Raw genomic sequence first — 20,424 nt, 5'->3', positions numbered from 1 at the left:
TCTATTTGAATCTCCTATGAGGAGTGGCATCATGGGCTCCTCAAAACAACTCTCAAATGATCTAAAAACAAAGATTATTCAACATAGTTGTTCACGGGAAGGTACAAAAAGTTGTCTCAGAGATTTAAACTGTCAGTTTCCACTGTGAGGAACATAGTAAGGAAATGGAAGAACACAGGTACAGTTCTTGTTAAGCCCAGAAGTGGCAGGCCAAGAAAAATATCAGAAAGGCAGAGAAGAAGAATGGTGAGAACAGTCAAGGACAATCCACAGACCACCTCCAAAGACCTGCAGCTTCATCTTGCTGCAGATGGTGTCAATGTGCATCGGTCAACAATACAGCGCACTTTGCACAAGGAGAAGCTGTATAAGAGAGTGATGCGAAAGAAGCAGTTTCTGCAAGCACGCCCCAAACAGTCGCCTGAGGTATGCAAAAGCACATTTGGACAAGCCAGTTACATTTTGGAAGAAGGTCCTGTGGACTGATGAAACAAAGATTGAGTTGTTTGGTCATACAAAAAAAGAGTTATGCATGGAGGCAAAAAAACACTGCATTCCAAGAAAGCACTTGCTACCCACAGTAAAATTTGGTGGAGGTTCCATCATGCTTTGGGGCTGTGTGGCCAATGCCGGCACCGGGAATCTTGATAAAGTTGAGGGTCGCATGGATTCAACTCAGTATCAGCAGATTCTTGACAATAACGTGCAAGAATCAGTGACGAAGTTGAAGTTACGCAGGGGATGGATATTTCAGCAAGACAATGATCCAAAGCACCTCTCCAAATCTACTCAGGCATTCATGCAGAGGAACAATTACAATGTTCTGGAATGGCCATCCCAGTCCCCAGACCTGAATATCATTGAACATCTGTGGGATGATGTGAAGCGGCTGTCCATGCTCGGCGACCATCAAACTTAACTGAACTGGAATTGTTTTGTAAACCGGAATGGTCAAATATACCTTTCAGTGTGGTGTGTGTGTGTGTAAAAGAGGGGAAAAAAGTGTGCGGTGGGCTCCCCTCCCTTTTGTTGGGGGACTAAAATGGCACAGACCGCTGATGGTAATCCAACGGACCTCATATGTTCGACGGGATTTGCCAGGTGCCATAGTTGACTTCTGTAAAATTTTAAAGAGCAAAACATGACCATAGCCACTCATTTAAACGGCCATATTGCAGGGTGCAAGTCATGGCCCAAAAGTAGGTTTTATGACTCAAACTAATGGCATCATCATGGTACAATTGCAACCAGGCCAAAATACAAATGCTAAAATGCAGTCGCATCACGGTTGCCCCAACGAGACCCATCGGCCTTTTTTTTTTTAGGAACCTGGGTGACACAAGTATCTGAAAAACAGCCGTATGACTTTCCGTCCCGCTTTCCTAGAAACATTCCAATTCTAGGGTGAAATGGTTACATGTTGCATTTTCTTCATCCTTCCCATGCACGTTGCATTTTTCCACCTTCCATTGCACGTTGCATTTGTCCCCCTTCCATTGCACGTTGCATTGTTCCCTCTTCCCATGCACATTGCATTCCCCACCCCCTTCTCATACACGTTGCATTCCCCACCCCCCTTCCCATACACGTTGCATTCCCCACCCCCCTTTCCATACACGTTGCATCTCTTCCCCCTTCCCATACACGTTGCATCTCTTCCCCCCTCCCATACATGTTGCATCGCTTCTCCCTTCCCATACACGTTGCATTTCTTCCCCCTTCCCATACACGTTGCATTTCTTCCCCCTTCCCATACACGTTGCATTTCTTCCTACTAACCATACATGTTGCATTTTTCCCCCTTCCCATACACGTTGCATTTCTTCCTACTTACCATGCATGTTGCATTTTTCCCCCTTCCCATACACATTGCATTTTTCCCCCCTTCCCATGCATGTTGCATCCCCCCCTTCTCATGCATTGTTGCATTTTTCCCCCTTCCCATACACATTGCATTTCTTCCTACTTACCATACATGTTGCATTTTCCCCCCTTCCCATGCATGTTGCATTTTTCCCCCCTTCTCATGCACGTTGCATTTTTTCCCCCTTCTCATGCATTGTTGCATCTTTTCCCTCTTCTCACTATGCTTTTCAGCCACAGATGCAGCCATAAATAAAAACATGCGTAATAACAGAAGCACCTTTTGATAAACCTCTTTGCACTAAAGATCCTGGGAGTCATTTAGATACCGGAGGGGAAGAAATATTCTGATAAAGCATTTCAAATAAAGAAAGTGCCATGAAGCCGAGCACTGATAGCTGCGCCGCAGGCGAAAATCTGGCGGCAGGCCTAAGCGAGGACTCTTATTAAACGGATCCTGTGGTACCGGATAGTTTTTAAAGTATGGTGTCTCTAGAACAGAAGTCCCCGCTGAACCTAATGATCTATGAATGAACGTCTATCACATGCTCAGCAGCTGCAATAATCACTGGCCTAAAAATGGCACAACTGGGCTTAGATGCCGCCACCATCCCCCCCACCCCCGCCCCAATCCACCTCGAGCGATCCCTAGAAATCCTGCTCCTGTCTGGCGGGCCTGGCCTTTCTCAGCTGGTGTGGATGTCATAAGGAATAGACGGCAATATCTGGAAGGATGACAAACACATGGGTCAAAGTCAGGGAAGAGCCAATAGCTGTCAAGGCAGGAGCCAAATTCTTTTTTTTATTTCCATCTTACTAATGTCGCCCCAGCTCGGTGGCCTATGGGCGGACAGGCAGGAAAAGCTGGCGGCCGGGGTATCTACGCGGATGATAACAGGTTAACGGTGATAGCAGAACACAACACAAGTGAGAAATAGAGGTTGCAACCTCATCTGCCAGGAAGGCAGGATGATACACCAAGCCTCGGTTCAGGACAATGAGCACAAAGGAAGCATTGATATAAACTCAGCTGGCAGAGAATCATCCTCGCTAGCTGCGCTTCCTTACTCATTAACCCTCAGGGCCAATGAACATGTTTAGAGAATATAAATATATATGAGTTATGGAGGGGGCAGGCTAGGTCAGCTGACAGATGCATTACAATCACCGAATCAGAAGCGCCAGCGTTTCATCCCAATACGCCAAGGGAGCGTTAACCCGTTGGATGCCCGGGTCAAAAAGAAACGATGGTTGGCTGGCGATCAGGAAACGAGGACTTGCAAAACATACGGCTCGAACATTTTAATTAACCTTCCTGCTAAACGAAGATGTAGCATCACGTCACGCTTCCCCTTCTCAAAAAGAGAAATGTGTGACTAAGTGCAATCCTGGAGAACCCGTGCATGGACAGGAAGCCATTAACATCCTGTCCGAGGTCATCGGAGGGCACGTGTAGCGGTGAACTCTACTCCGATCTGGCCAAAAAATCAAGGAATTGGACAAGATAAAAAAAACACAGCTGCCTTCTTCCAAAAACAGCGCCACTCCTGTCCATTGGTTGAGTCTTCATTGAGCTGCAATACCACACACTACCTGTGGACCAGCTTGGCGCTGTTTTAGGAGGAAAGCCTTTTTTTTTTATTAAACCTTAAAGGGAACCCGTCAACAGATTTGGCGACTATAAGCTGCGGCCACCATCAGTGAGCCTTTATATACAGCATTCCAGAATACTGTATATAAGAGCCCAGGCCGCTCTGTATAATGTAAAAATCACTTTTATAATATTCACCTGTGGGGAAGGGGGGGCGTTTCGGTCCGATGGGTGTCGCTGTTCTACGGTCCAACGCCTCTTCTCTGCGGTGATCACAGTCCTCCTTCCGCCCAGCCCAGTATGTAGGTCATCCACACAAGCCGAGATTGAGTCCTGCTCAGGGCAGATCAACGTATTGTATGGCGCAGGCGCTCTTTATTGTTTCATCTTTCCTTGCGCCTGCGCATCACAGGCTTGCGTGGATGACATAAGACATGTCATCTATACTGGGCTGGGTCAAAGGAGGGCAGAAATCGCAGGAGAGAGGAGGCACCAGGCCAGAGAGAGAGGAGGCACCAGGCCAGAGAGAGAGGAGGCACCAGGCCAGAGAGAGAGGAGGCACCAGGCCAGAGAGAGAGGAGGCACCAGGCCAGAGAGAGAGGAGGCACCAGGCCGGAGAGAGAGGAGGCACCAGGCCACAGAGAGAGGAGGCACCAGGCCACAGAGAGAGGAGGCACCAGGCCACAGAGAGAGGAGGCACCAGGCCACAGAGAGAGGAGGCACCAGGCCACAGAGAGAGGAGGCACCAGGCCACAGAGAGAGGAGGCACCAGGCCAGAGAGAGAGGAGGCACCAGGCCAGAGAGAGAGGAGGCACCAGGCCAGAGAGAGAGGAGGCACCAGGCCGGAGAGAGGAGGCACCAGGCCGGAGAGAGGAGGCACCAGGCCGGAGAGAGGAGGCACCAGGCCGGAGAGAAGAGGCACCAGGCCGGAGAGAGGAGGCACCAGGCCGGAGAGAAGAGGCACCAAGCCGAAGAGAAGAGGCACCAGGCTGGAGAGAGGAGGCACCAGGCCGGAGCGCAGCGACACTCATCAGACTGGACGCCCCCTAGGTGAGTATTACAAAAGTGATTTTTACATTATACAGAACGGCCAGGGCTCTTATATACAGTATTCTGGAATGCTTTATATAAGGGCTCACTGGTGGTGGCCACAGCTTATACGGGGAAAACCTGGTGACAGATTCCTTTTAAGACCGGACAGTCAGCAATGTATTTTATGGGCTAATTTTTATGCATTTATAATTTTTAGACCTGGATGCAAAACCCAAATTAAAAAGCAAAGTAATAATTAGGTATTATACACATTTGTGTCATCTAGAAGAAACATTTCAAGTCCATGCAGCAGATGGCCCATAAAACGGAGGAGTATATCAATATTTTACCATCCCAGCTGTAATTGCGCCCCCCTATGGCTCTGAATGAGTAGGAGAGTTCTCATGTTTGATGTACACAGTAAAAAGAAGACCTGATTTCTCACAAATTGAGACGACTGAACCCATTATGCCACATTACTACCCAGAGAATGCAGGAATTGAAATGATTATCCTGTAATGATCATTCCATTATATCAAAGCTGCATGATGACAACCCATCCCACATCCCGACGTGACGAACCCCAGGGTAGTGATGGATTTTCACTGGACACGCGCACAATTACCATTGTAGTATGACACACATTTAGGCGGCAGCACTAATCAAGAGCTTTGTTTCCCCGAGAAGAAAGGGACAAACACTGCTGCCATATCACGCCAAGCTATCAGCGATTCCAGCTGACTGTGGAAATCAATAGCCCCTTGTGGGGATGGGTGGAAACGGTACTAGCAGTACATAACCTGCAATAAATCAATTTGTTGCTATGGTGAGCATGAATTTTCAGAACAGACTGAGCAAGAGGGGTATAAAAAAACAAAACAAAAGACGACAATATAGAAACGCCACAAAATCTTACTAATTCCCATCATTTACAACGAAAACTACTTCTAAAGTGAAGAATTTGGAAAACGTACAGCCCCAATTCTGAAGCCGAGATGCCTCCTACACATAATACTGCATTCATATATCAGGGGTCATGAATTGAGGGTCTCCTAATCTGGACTCAAAAATCTCATAGGGTCAATAGACCCCTAACCAGTCTGAGCAACGAGATGTGTACTCTGGCAGCAACACACGGATGTGCAACTCTGGCTGAAGCCGGTGATGTCAATTGGATCAGTCAACTATCCGACTGTCCTAGTACATATGATGCTGGAGGAGAGAAGGATCAGGCAAGTTGGAAATTCAAAACTCTGTCCTATTTTCATGACATATAAAGTGGATACCATAAGAGTCTGACAACGATTTTCTCCTCTCCCCCTGTTGAATACACAACTGATCAGCTGAGTAGATTGCTTATGTGATAGACATGTTGGCTGTACAATCATCAAGCAAAAGCCTCATAGGGTTAATAGATCCCCGACTGTCCTAGTACATATAATGCCGGAGGAGAGAAGGATCAGGCAAGTTGGAAATTCAAAACTCTTATTTTCACAACATATAAAGAGGATACTATAAGAGTCCGGCAACGATTTTCTCCTCTCCCCCGGTTGAATAAACGACTGCTCAGCTGAGTAGCCTGCTTATGTGAGAGAGACATGTTGGCTGAACAATCATCAAGCAAAAGTCTCAGGGTCCATAGACCCCCGACCAGTTTGTGCAACGAGGTCTGTACTCTGGCAGCAACACACTGTATATGACTCTGGACAAAGCCGCTGATGTCAACCGGACCAGTCAACTATCACGACTGTCCCAGTACAGATGATGCTGGAAGAGACACGGATAGGGCAAGTTGGAAATTCAAAACTCTGTCCTTTTATTTTCATGATATATAAAGAGGATACCATAAGAGTCAAGATTTTCTCCTCTCCCCTGGTTCAAAACATAACCGCTCGGTTGCGTAGACTGCTCACGATAGAGATATGTTGGCTGAACAATCGTCAACAGCCATCTCATGACCACATTAATTTGCTACAGTTAAGTTTAATCTAATGAGGCAACTGGAGGATCAAAATAAATTCCAACATTATGGATCCCGTCCGTACTGACGTTAAAGAAATATGTCAAAGAATAGCATTATGGACAATAAGAAAATTAATCTGCAAACCCATGGGCCCTCTTTTACGATTACGGGCTTTATACAGGGACAGATAATTGGCCGAATGAGTGTTTGTTCTTGGACATTTTAATGATCAAAACCTTTTGTGGTGTAAAAGAAAACAAAAGAATTACTGTTGGCACTTGGCAGCACATCTTCTGGTTTAAGCAGGGCATGTGGTGCTGACAACACGCTAACTGCATGGGAATGATTGTATTAAACAAGTTGCAGACATATTTTTCTCCTAATTATCTATGTGATATAGTGCAAGCGTATTAACATTCTTAGCGATCGCCGTCTTCACCAGTTTCTTGCACTGCTCAGATTCCCTACTGACGTGAAAACAGGCTCGCCGGCTCACACGAGTGTTTGTGTGGAACGGAAGTCGCTTTCTCAATACAAATCTATGGAGTCTCTTTTTGATTCCTATAGATTTACACTGAAAAAGCAGCAAAAGTTGGAGAGCGGCCACGTGCGCCAGAAACGGATTGGAGCAGCGCTGGAAACTGAGGAAGATGGCGATCAGTAAGCATTTTAATAAATTTACACACTATATTACATACATAAGAGTTTAGGGAATTTTAATGAGAGTTTTTTTTAATAATTTTTCATCCAATAGTTTGCATTGGCCAGTGCCTTTTACATGAGCATTATCAACTTATTCTATCATTCACTGGTGCTCATAAGCCAAACAGAAGGTTGACCCTTAATTTATGGAGAAGTCCAAGTCACCTTGCTCTACACACTTTTTTTACATGACACATTTGCACTGTAATAGACCGCGTAATATCACATTGCCAATCATGCTAATAAAATAAGACAAATCTTATGGGTTTTTTTTGCTCCGAAAGGTGGGCTAGAACGTTTTTGTCAAGGGATGTCTTATTTTTTTCCCTCCCATGAACAACAATCCCCATTTATTCTTGAACAAAAGCTAAAACAAAAAACAAACAAAACCAACATGTACAGTGTGTCCACCCATATCCTGTCCACCGCCATTAACTTGAGAACTGCGGCAGCTATAGGCATAGAATTGGTGTCTAGGTATAGTAAAGTAGCCATGCGCTACGCAATGAAACCACCTATAGCGCCACCTGGTGGAAAACAACGGCGTTAGCATTTTTATCTCGAAAACGGAACGAGATAGAGAAAAAAGAAAAAAGTGCATTACAAAAGTTGTATGGCATCATCAACTCAATGACAATCGACACCTTGCATACAGAAATGCTATGTTTAGAACGTGTAAAACTCACAAGGCTGCAGATGTGAAGCGATACCTCATGGAGACCTTCCTGCAAGTCATTGGGTATGGTGGCTGCGTGGAGTGGCCTCCGCTCACCTGACCTGACCCCACTGGACTTCTTTCTGTGAGGTCACATCAAACAGCAGGTGTATGCGACCCCTCCGCCAACATTGCAGGACCTACGACGACGTATCACAGATGCTTGTGCAAATGTGTCACCTACCATATTGCACAAGGTGCAGCAAGATACAGTATGCTGTGCAAAGTCCAGATGTGCATTGCAGCCGACGGGGGCCACTTTGAGCATCAAAGTTAACTGAGCGCCATATGTGTGACCAGCATTCCATGTTTTTGGGGGGGGGGGTGTCATGGGGTTTCATATCATATCATAGCATAGCATTTCTGTATGCAAGGTGTCAATTCGTATTGAATTGATGATGCCCTACAATTTTGTTATTCACTTATTTTTCTCTATCTCGTTCAGTTTTCGAGATATAAATGCCAACTCCGTTGTTTTCCACCAGGTGGCGCTATAGGTGGTTTCATTGTGTAGCGCATGGCTACTTTACTATACCTAGACACCACTTCTATGCCTATAGCTGCTGCCGTTCTCAAGTTAATGGCGGTGGACAGGATATGGGTGGACACACTGTAGATCAATATGTCATTCTCTATATATCAACATAACGCTCCAAACCCTGCGTGTATCTATCAATTATCTATCCATAAATGGTCTATCAATCTGCCTATCTACACACTGCACATACATAACAGATCTTCAGCTTTAGTTTCCTGTAATCAGGGGATCTTTTGGTGACAACCTCGTCACATGATGTGATCTTACAAAGGTCCTTAAGCAGTGTTATCATCAAGATAATAACATTGGGGCCCCAGTTTGCTCTCCCTTCCCCCAAATGCCAGTCCTGCATATCAGCCGGTCTCCTGTTCAGTTCTTTTAACCTCCTGCAATTATATGACCTTTGGTCACATGACTGTAAAGTCATCAAAGGTCATTAATCTAAACCTCAGAATACAACTGCTGGGGTGCCTAAAAGTGGGGTTGTGAGAAATTGCCCAATTTGCCTCCCCCTAACGCTGTCCTTGACTGTAGCTAGGGCTTAGGCTATGTGCCCACGAGACTCTATCTGCGGATTTTTCTGCATCAAAATCCGCAGCTTTCCCCCGGAATCCGCACCTTTCCATAGGTGCGGATTTTGTTGCGGATTTTGCGATTTTTTTTTAATTCAATTGAATAGGCAAAATCCGCACGAAAATCCGCAAAAAAAAATTGACATGCTGCAGATTTTTCCGTACGAAAATCCGCACGATTTCCGCTGCGGAAAAATCTGCAGCGTGGGCACAGCATTTCCCAAATGCCATAGAAATGGCTGAGGAGTAGCTGTGCTGCAGATTTCTGGAAAATCCGCGGCTTTTCCGCGAGAAATCCGTGGCAAAATCTGCGCATTTTTCGAAGCGTGGGCACATAGCCTTATATTTCAAGCATACTCCAAAAATCCTGTAAAATCAGGCTAAGGCTTATTTTCAGGGAAACATGGTAGAGAAATCATAACACTGACTATGCACTGCAAATAAAACATAAAATACTGTATTGCATTAATCCAGGAGCATTTGTCACTATTTTACCACTAATAAACGAAAAGCTGCATATTCTTTTACTCACTAATAAAGCACTATTAATTGCACAATGCTTTACAGAAATTATCATCACTGTCCCCATTGGGAATGTGGATTGTGAGCCCCAATCAGTAGGCCTTTGGAGTGTGGGAGGAAATTGGAGAACCTTCAGAAACATACGGAGAACATACAAACTCCTTGCAGAGCTTGTCCTTGGTTGGATTTGAACCCTGGACCCCAGCGCTGCGAGACTGCAGTGCTAACCACTGAGCCATCGTCTGTCACTGACAGCACCCTGTAAAGCTGCTGATTGACAGGCAAGAGTTCTCCATGTTCCAGACTGGATGCGGGTGGCATAAATCGCTTGCTATCAAATGCTGGGCGAGCCAGCATTACTGCCGAAATTCCCGAGAGGCTGCTTGATAAAACGCAGAATCTCATCTGAGTAAGTATGTGTAACCTTCCCGTCTTCCTCTAAAAACAGAGGGCTTAAAATCGCGAGCATGGCTCTAACCTCAGTAGGCTAAATATGTTATTTGTACTAAGCTCTGCGTCATGCGGAGAGAAGGGCTGTGAAGCTGGGAAGTGCAGAGTAGGTAATGACACATGATGGCGCAGACAAGCCATTTATTTCCTCTATGCTACAAGCTGCCTCAGCATTTACAGCGCTTTCGTTATCAATGCGGATAACTTGTGCGACTCGGCTTCAGCAGAAAACATCTCGCAGGAAAATGGCTTTTTATGATCTATTTCGCCAACAGCAAATATTTATCGGCACATCGGTGCTCGTAAAAATGATCCTGGACATGGCATCACAAAATATCCTCCGAATGCAAGATCGTAAGGCACGGTAAGGGGACGAGGCGGCCTACCCAGAACCGGTGCAACTGAATAATAGGTTGGGGGGGGGGGGGGCGGGAATCATACTTAAAAGCCAAGCAAAATGAGAAGGAGAAACCTATGCCTGCTCAACACTTGCAATCGTTTTGTTTCTACATCTCCTACACAAACAATGTGTTTCCATGGTAACAGAAATTTTGTCCACTGTAATCTTACAGTTAAAATTTTTCACCTTTGTCCTGGACTTTGAACTAACTTGTGTAGTAAATATGCAAGAAACAGAAAAAAGAAGAGCGCATCACTGGAAGATCTGACTACAGACAGTTTGTTGTCTGTTACCATGGAGACAGGCTGCTAAGAAGCAGTAGAAACAATACGGCACGGTATCTTTAATGCATATCCATTGCAATGCTGCTTTGTTTTTTTATTTTTTACATATAGATATATAAATATATCTATATCTATATAGATCTATCTCTCTATATGTCTCTATTATATATTCATATGCATTGAAAGGATAAAAAAAAAAGATTTTGCAAAAGTAAAACTGACTTAGGGAATCCGTCAATTTGACTAAAAATGGTGAATTATAGCAAAAGCAGAAGTGAAGTCGCTCCCATCTGATAAACAGGTGTACTTTTTAAGACAATAAAATGTCAGTTTTCTCTATGTATAAGTAGATGGAACGGCTGAGGGAAGGTGGGGGGCTTCAGATGCATATTCAGTGCAGAGGTACCGACGGACGTAGCACAGCATCTTCCTCCGACAATTAATATTCTGCTTTGAAAGCTTTACCTTGTATATTGATGAGAACATAACGATGACTAAGGTATGGTCTCATACACTAGAACTAGCTAAGCAAATCATGGCATCCAAATTAATTATTTACTAAGCCTGAGTTTTCTATTAGCACAGAGCAAATAACCGAAATTTGCTTGTGTCAACATGGATCATTTATTGCAGCCGATTAGACCCGTCCCAGGCAGACCAGTAAGGCTATGTGCCCACGTTGCGTGTTTGCATGCAGTTACGCTGCGATCTGTAGCGCAGCGTAACTGCATGCGTCCTGCGTCCCCAGCACAATCTATGAAGATTGTGCAGGAGCCGTGCGCATGTGGCGTATTCGAACGCAGCGATTCGGCTGCTGCCCGAATCGCTGCGTTCTAAGAAGTGACATGTCACTTCTTCCGTGCGGTTTGCATGCTGTCTATAGGGAGAGGCAGCGTGCAGAGCGCACGTTCTCTGCAGGCACCATGCGCTTCAGAACGGAGCTTTTCAGCTGCGCTCTGAAGCGCACCCTTTAGCTGCGGTGCAGAGCGCACACGTGGGCACATAGCCTAAATGTCTGACATTGGTGATTGTATGTACATTGTTTGATTCGCTAATAGACTTTGAGACTTTCTAGCAAACCCAAAAATCTAAAACTTCTTACTCCTCTAATAATCAATATAAAAATGCCAGACACTAGCCTTTACCCTTCTGTCTAAGGGGTACTTTTCACATAGCGAGATCGCTGCCGAGTCACGGTTTTTGTGACGTACCAGTGACCTCATTAGTGATCTCGCTGTGTGTGACACTGAGCAGCCATCTGGCCCCTGCTGTGAAATCGCTGATCGTTACACACAGTGCTGGTTCATTTTTTGGACGTTGCTCTCCCGCTGTGAAGCGCACATCGCTGTGTTCGACAGCGAGAGAGCAACGATCTGAATGTGCAGGGAGCCAGCGTCTGGCAGCCTGCGGTAAGCTGTAACCAAGGTAAATATCGGGTAACCAAGCGAAGCCCTTTGCTTGGTTACCCGATATTTACCTTGGTTACTAGCGTCCGCCGCTCTCAGGCTGCCAGTGCCGGCTCCCTGCACAAGTAGCCGAAGTACACATCGGGTAAATAAGCAAAGCGGTTTGCTTATTAACCCGATGTGTTCTCTGGCTATGAGTGCAGGGAGCCAGCGCTAAGCGACGTGCGCTGGTAACCAAGGTAAATATCGGGTAACCAAGCGCTTGGTTACCCGATATTTACCTTAGTTACCATATGCAGCATCGCTTCCACGCGTCGCTGGGGGTTGGTCACTGGTGAGATCTGCCTGACTGACAGCTCACCAGCAACCATGTAGCGACGCACCAGTGATCCTGACCAGGTCAGCTCGCTGGTGGGATCGCTGGAGCGTCGATAGAGTGTGACGGTACCCTAACTTGCCTGTTATCAGCTGTTATCCATCTCTAACAGCAGATAAGACCAGATGGATTACTGGACGTGTGAGCAGTGGGCCCACACCCTCACTACAGTAAATGGATCCGCACTCTGCTACAGGAAGGATTTTTTTTGCCCCCTGATGAAGCCGCATCTATAGAGGTGATACGTGAGGGGTTTATACCCCACTCTGCAGGTTATACATTTCTTCCTGATCAGTATGCTATTTTTTCTTATACTTCTTGATTGGTTGTGCCAGTGAATCTTAAGTATTGAATTGCTGCACTTTATATCTTAGCTCTGGGTTAATATCTCATGTATTTTTATTGTTTTCATGCTTTCTTATTGAGACTCAGCCGTCTTTACAGTTCCTCTACTGTTACTACTTTCTCATTGGCATCAGACTCCTCAAATTCAGATTGTAATCACTTTCAGCAACCTTGCTATAGTCACCATTATATATTATCTGAGCTTTTTCTGGATGAGCCATGTTGGGGTAGTCAGGTCTGAATAGGACTTGAAATGTTCTTATGGTGCATGGTTTGAGTTTAAGTGTTTTTAATTGTGTGTGTTTTTGGCTTGCTCTTTCTTTAATAAACTATTTTCTGGGTAATTCCATTCAAATACACAAACCTTTTTTTTTCTTCCACATTGATAGCATATTTTTCCTGTATGTAAAAGTGATTCCCTTACTCATTGGGACATACTGTATTATCCGCTGAAGGATGTGCCCCTATCCACAAGACGTGGGCCCGCGCCCCTATCCACAAGACGTGGGCCCGCGCCCCTATCCACAAGACGTGGGCCCGCGCCCCTATCCACAAGACGTGGGCCCGCGCCCTTATCCACAAGACGTGGGCCCGCGCCCCTATCCACAAGACGTGGGCCCGCGCCCCTATCCACAAGACGTGGGCCCGCGCCCCTATCCACAAGACGTGGGCTCGCGCCCCTATCCACAAGACGTGGGCTCGCGCCCCTATCCACAAGACGTGGGCCCGCGCCCCTTCCACAAGACGTGGGCCCGCGCCCCTTCCACAAGACGTGGGCCCGCGCCCCTTCTACAAGACGTGGGCCCGCGCCCCTTCTACAAGACGTGGGCCCGCGCCCCTTCTACAAGACGTGGGCCCGCGCCCCTTCTACAAGACGTGGGCCCGCGCCCCTTCTACAAGACGTGGGCCCGCGCCCCTTCCACAAGACGTGGGACCGCGCCCCTTCTACAAGACGTGGGCCCGCGCCCCTTCTACAAGACGTGGGACCGCGCCCCATCTACAAGACGTGGGCCCGCGCCCCATCTACAAGACGTGGGCCCGCGCCCCATCTACAAGACGTGGGCCCGCGCCCCATCTACAAGCCGTGTGTGCGTATGTGTTGGGGGGGGAAGACAGGGGGTCATTGTCTCTATAGGAAATTGGGGTAGAGGTTATTTGCCTGCAAATAGTTGGATCACAATGTTATATGCACTAAAACCGGTTTTAACATTTTCTGAGACTGGAGGAGGACTTTCTTCTCTACAGGTAACAATTGTTTTAATTTGAGAAAGGCCATCTAAATTTGGCCTGTGCGGTCAGACCCACATTATCCTCAACGAGCACAGAGAAGGGTCCACAGTTTAGTCCATATGAACCATACTGAGCAGTGGGCTTTAGTAATCCCATTCCGTCGAGTACATATTCTCCAGTTTAAAGGACTATACAAAAATTCAATGAACAGGCGACACTAAAGGAAATCGCCGGTCATCACAAAGTCACAGCGAAAACATCCGGTAAGAGAACATGGATGATAAAGGCCAGGAAATTTTTGAGGGGAGGAAATCTATAAAAACTAAATTTGTTGTCAAGGCGTATAACTGCGCATATGCCGTGGTATAAGCCAAGCATATTCATAGTGGTCCCTTTACCCTATAGAAACCACAAAATTAAACTGTGGCCACCGTTGAGCAGTTTCGTGGTTTAATCGATGAAATCGCGTTGTATGTGAAGCTACTCTACACTAAGGTACTCGGCAAACACTTCTAAAGGGTTTTCTCTTTGAAAGGTGGCACCTAGGCACTGGAATATGTTGGTATCGCGTCTTGTACATTTACAATAAGTACATATAGAAACCTGCCATCATAATTAGGTATTACAATGATGCACTAACACCTCTATAATCCTAAAGGTAAAATTTCCATCATGAAACCGCTCATATCCGCCATCTCCAAAGAGCACATGGAGAAGTATCTTACCTCCCGGCTTGTACACCACATCGTCCTCTGTGATGAAAGATGTAATCTCCCCATTGGTTGCCCTTTCGTATCGGGACTTCTTCTTTGGCAGCTTCTTCTTATTCTTCTTGGCAGCCTCCTCGGCCGTCGTGCCACTGTTCTCATTATCCTCATCCTCACTGTGGTCACTCTCGGCATAGTTTTTGGCACCGCCTTCCAGAGTGCAGCTGCGCCGTGGCCGAGAGTTTTCTCCATCGCGGGTTTTATCTCGTTTTTCTCTCTCCCGATCCCGGTCCCGATCCTTGTCTTTATCTTTCTCTTTGTCGGCCGTCATGATTCGCCACGTGCCTTCTTCTGTCCTCTCACGGCTGGGCCTCCGTGAAAGGTAGACAGTGAGCCTGGGCTTCAGTCTTCTGAATGTATCACGCAATTCCAGGAAAAATTGGACCACTCCAACAACCCCAGCGCTTCAAAAAGCTCTGCGCAAAAAAAAAGAAAAGATGGAGAAGAATAAGTACATTGTGAGCAACCCTTTTATAAACAGTTATCTGCTATTAAGATAATCATTCAAGGATGCAAGTGCTACAGAATATCACATCAGTGCTCGCATCTGCGTCAATAGCCTTGACTTCACGGAGAGAAAAAAAATTATATTATAGCACACACCATAATAAAAAAAAAAATGACAACTAGCGTGTGCACTTCATGTAGAGCCGGCTATAAATAAAACATTCACAACCCAGGTATCGAGTTATGGGAGCAAAGGTAATCACTGCATAGCCTGCTGGGGAGTCCGGAAAGCTGGGTGGGAACCCCCTGTGAGTCACCACTGTGGTATGCAAACCAACAAAGGAGAGATCAAAGTGCTGCAGCACCCGGATTAAAAGGCCAAGGTTCACACGCCCGTCAGACCTCTCACACAGGCTTACTTTATAGAATTGTTATATAGAAAACCTTTTTTTAGGCTATTCGCTTTGGTGGATGTGAACGCTGAATCGGAGAATAGCTGATCTGCAGTACCAGTCATTGGCCACTACATGTTGGACGGCGCTGTGCAATGCAGCTCTGCTCAAGGTTTATATTCAGCCCTAGCTGATCGGAGGAGGGGCTGCTGTGGGTGGGACCCCTTACTGATCTGATACGGATGACATGTCATCAATACGATATGCCCGGAGAAAACCTTTAAAAAGGAACTGATCACCAAGAAAACACAGTCCAGTTTGCTGCCACCATGTGACAAAGCAGGGGGAGCAGAGTAAATCATTATATATATATATATATATATATATATATATATATATATATATATATATATATATATATATATATATATATATATATATACATATACACACACGCTACATACATATATATATATATACACGCTACATACATACACTACATACATACATATATACGCTACATACATACATACACTACATACATACACTACATACATATATACGCTACATACTAATATATATTATATATATACTGATTGACAGATTGAATCTTTTCTCATAAAACGACGTGTGTGTGTGTGTGTGTGTGTGTGTGTGTGTGTGTGTGTGTGTGTGTGTGTGTGTGTGTGTGTATGTATGTATGTATGTATGTATGTATGTATGTATGTATGTATAATATATATATATATATATATATATATATATATATATATATATATATATATATATATATATATATATATATATATATATATATATATATATATATATATATATATATATATATATATATATATATATATATATATATATATATATACACACACACATCGTTTTATGAGAAAAGATTCAATCTGTCAATCAGTCATTTAATCATCTGCTCTTTCTGGAATTTTCAGTCTAGTAGGCGGTCGTAACAGTGACTGACAGCTGGTTCTGGATGCTCTCATAGCAAAAGAGCTGTCAAATCACCAATAGTCCAGTGGGCGGGCCTGAAAACCCCAGAAAGGGCAAAGGATTAAAAGGACTAAATACTGAATAATTTCTCACAAAACTATATAATCAATCTGTTTCGCTCCCCCTGTTCTATAACATGATGCCTGCAGGTTGGCCTGCTTTAAAATGAATCTGTCACCAGGTTTTTGCTCCCCCACATGAGAGCAGCATAATGTAAAGACAGAGAGACCCTGATTCCAGTGATGTGTCACTTACTGAGCTGTTTGCTGTCATTTTGATAAAATCAATGTTTTCTCTGCTGCAGATCTAGCAGTTTTACAGAGCTCATGAATATGCTGGACTACCTGCAGCAGCCAAGGAGTCCTGTAATGATAATCTACTGCTGATTAAACAGTGATTTTAATCAAAACTACTCTAAGCAGCCCAGTGAGTGACATCACTGGAATCAGGATCTCTGCCCCTACATTATGCTGCTCTCAGATTAGGTGGCAGAAACTTGGTGACCATTTCCCTTTAAAGTCTATTGTGAAACCAGCTTGTGGCCGGTGTATACTAAAATGCTGAAATATCCAATTTCAAAAATTTTAATGCACACAAAACAATTAACTGCACCAAGAAAAAGTTGATAATTTAATGTAATTTTTGTGATTGTTTTTACAGATATTAAATGCTGAAAAAAGTATGCGGTGGCCTGAAACACAATGAAAAATGCATTAAAAAAATGCAGTTTAAGGATACGATCAAAAATCTGCTTTCTCTTATGCATTTTGAGCCATTGCAGTTTCTAACTGTGCTGGGTGACCGGACATGGTGGCATACTCAGCTGTTCCAGCAATAGTATACATGTGAAAACTGACTGACAGTGCATCTTTTCTTATATCATGAGAAAACGTCAGTGACAACTCTACATATACCACCAACACTAGGATGACCATCGCACTATAGAGAATCTTGTATGTGTTCACACTTGGATAACTATCAGACTATAGAGAATCTCACACTTGTTCACACTAGGATGACCATCGCACTATAGAGAATCTCGCACATGTTCACACTAGGATAATCATCGCACTATAGAGAATCTTGCATGTGTTCACACTAGGATGACCATCGCACTATAGAGAATCTTGCACATGTTCACACTAGGATGACCATCGCACTATAGAGAATCTTGCATGTGTTCACACTAGGATGACCATCGCACTATAGAGGATCTTGTATGTGTTCACACTAGGATAACCATCGCACTAGAGAGGATCTTGTATGTGTTCACACTAGGATGACCATCGCACTATAGAGGATCTTGTATGTGTTCACACTAGGATGACCATCGCACTAGAGAGGATCTTGTATGTGTTCACACTAGGATGACCATCGCACTATAGGGGATCTTGTATGTGTTCACACTAGGATGACCATCGCACTATAGAGAATCTTGCACATGTTCACACTAGGATGACCATCGCACTATAGAGGATCTTGCACCTGTTCACACTAGGATAACCATCGCACTATAGAGGATCTTGCATGTGTTCACACTAGGATAACCATCGCACTATAGAGAATCTTGCACATGTTCACACTAGGATGACCATCGCACTATAGAGGATCTTGTATGTGTTCACACTAGGATGACCATCGCACTATAGAGGATCTTGTATGTGTTCACACTTGGATAACTATCAGACTATAGAGAATCTCACACTTGTTCACACTAGGATGACCATCGCACTATAGAGAATCTTGCACATGTTCACACTAGGATGACCATCGCACTATAGAGAATCTTGCACATGTTCACACTAGGATGACCATCGCACTATAGAGAATCTTGCACCTGTTCACACTAGGATAACCATCGCACTATAGAGGATCTTGTATGTGTTCACACTAGGGTGACCATCGCACTATAGGGGATCTTGTATGTGTTCACACTAGGATGACCATCGCACTATAGAGAATCTTGTACATGTTCACACTAGGATGACCATCCCACTATAGAGAATCTTGCACCTGTTCACACTAAAATGACCATCGCACTATAGAGAATCTTGCACATGTTCACACTAGGATGACCATCGCACTATAGAGGATCTTGTATGTGTTCACACTAGGATGACCATCGCACTATAGAGGATCTTGTATGTGTTCACACTAGGATGACCATCCCACTATAGAGAATCTTGCACCTGTTAACACTAAAATGACCATCGCACTATAGAGAATCTTGCATATGTTCACACTAGGATGACCATCCCACTATAGAGAATCTTGCATGTGTTCACACTAGGATGACCATCGCACTATAGAGGATCTTGCATGTATTCACACTAGGATAACCATCGCACTATAGAGAATCTTGCACCTGTTCACACTTGGATAACTATCAGACTATAGAGAATCTCACACTTGTTCACACTAGGATGACCATCGCACTATAGAGAATCTTGTATGTGTTCACACTAGGATAACCATCGCACTATAGAGGATCTTGCATGTGTTCACACTAGGATAACCATCGCACTATAGAGGATCTTGTATGTGTTCACACTAGGGTGACCATCGCACTATAGAGAATCTTGCACCTGTTCACACTAGGATGATCATCGCACTATAGAGGATCTTGTATGTGTTCACACTAGGGTGACCATCGCACTATAGAGGATCTTGTATGTGTTCACACTAGGATGACCATCGCACTATAGAGAATCTTGCACATGTTCACACTAGGATGACCATCGCACTATAGAGAATCTTGCATGTGTTCACACTAGGATAACCATCGCACTAGAGAGGATCTTGTATGTGTTCACACTAGGATGACCATCGCACTATAGAGGATCTTGTATGTGTTCACACTAGGATGACCATCGCACTATAGAGAATCTTGCACCTGTTCACACTAAAATGACCATTGCACTATAGAGAAACTTGCACCTGTTCACAATAGGATGACCATCCCACTATAGAGAATCTTGCATGTGTTCATACTTGGATGATCATCAGACTATAGAGAATCTTGCACCTGTTCACACTAGAATGACCATCGCACTATAGAGGATCTTGCATGTATTCACACTAGGATAACCATCGCACTATAGAGAATCTTGCACCTGTTCACACTTGGATAACTATCAGACTATAGAGAATCTCACACTTGTTCACACTAGGATGACCATCGCACTATAGAGAATCTTGCACATGTTCACACTAGGATGACCATCGCACTATAGAGAATCTTGCATGTGTTCACACTAGGATAACCATCGCACTAGAGAGGATCTTGTATGTGTTCACACTAAAATGACCATCACACTATAGAGAATCTTGCACCTGTTCACACTAGGATGACCATCACACTATAGAGAATCTTGCATGTGTTCACACTAGGATAACCATCGCACTAGAGAGGATCTTGCATGTGTTCACACTAGGATAACCATCGCACTATAGAGGATCTTGTATGTGTTCACACTAGGATGACCATCGCACTATAGAGGATCTTGTATGTGTTCACACTAGGATAACCATCGCACTATAGAGAATCTTGCACCTGTTCACACTAGGATGATCATCGCACTATAGAGGATCTTGTATGTGTTCACACTAGGATGACCATCCCACTATAGAGAATCTTGCACCTGTTCACACTAGGATGATCATCGCACTATAGAGAATCTTGCACATGTTCACACTAGGATGACCATCCCACTATAGAGAATCTTGCACCTGTTCACACTAAAATGACCATCGCACTGTAGAGAATCTTGCACCTGTTCACACTAGGATGACCATCGCACTATAGAGGCTCT

General features: G+C 44.6%; 1 protein-coding gene across 4 annotated transcripts in view; it reads right to left on the bottom strand.

Moving 5' to 3' along the window:
• RERE (arginine-glutamic acid dipeptide repeats) overlaps nt 1–20,424 on the bottom strand; it is a 432,422-nt gene that overhangs the window by 229,628 nt on the left and 182,370 nt on the right. For all 4 annotated transcript variants that reach the window (XM_075328175.1, XM_075328174.1, XM_075328176.1 and 1 more), the window contains one exon: nt 14,715–15,172. In XM_075328175.1, the coding sequence (XP_075184290.1) occupies nt 14,715–15,027 (313 nt within the window). In that variant the 5' untranslated portion in view covers nt 15,028–15,172. The remainder of the gene's footprint in view (nt 1–14,714; nt 15,173–20,424) is intronic.

Source organism: Anomaloglossus baeobatrachus, chromosome 11 (genome assembly GCF_048569485.1).
Source record: "Anomaloglossus baeobatrachus isolate aAnoBae1 chromosome 11, aAnoBae1.hap1, whole genome shotgun sequence".
Classification (NCBI taxonomy): Eukaryota; Metazoa; Chordata; class Amphibia; order Anura; family Aromobatidae; genus Anomaloglossus; species Anomaloglossus baeobatrachus.
The sequence above is the reverse complement of the archived record's forward strand: the minus strand, read 5'-3'. Positions and strand labels throughout refer to the sequence as shown.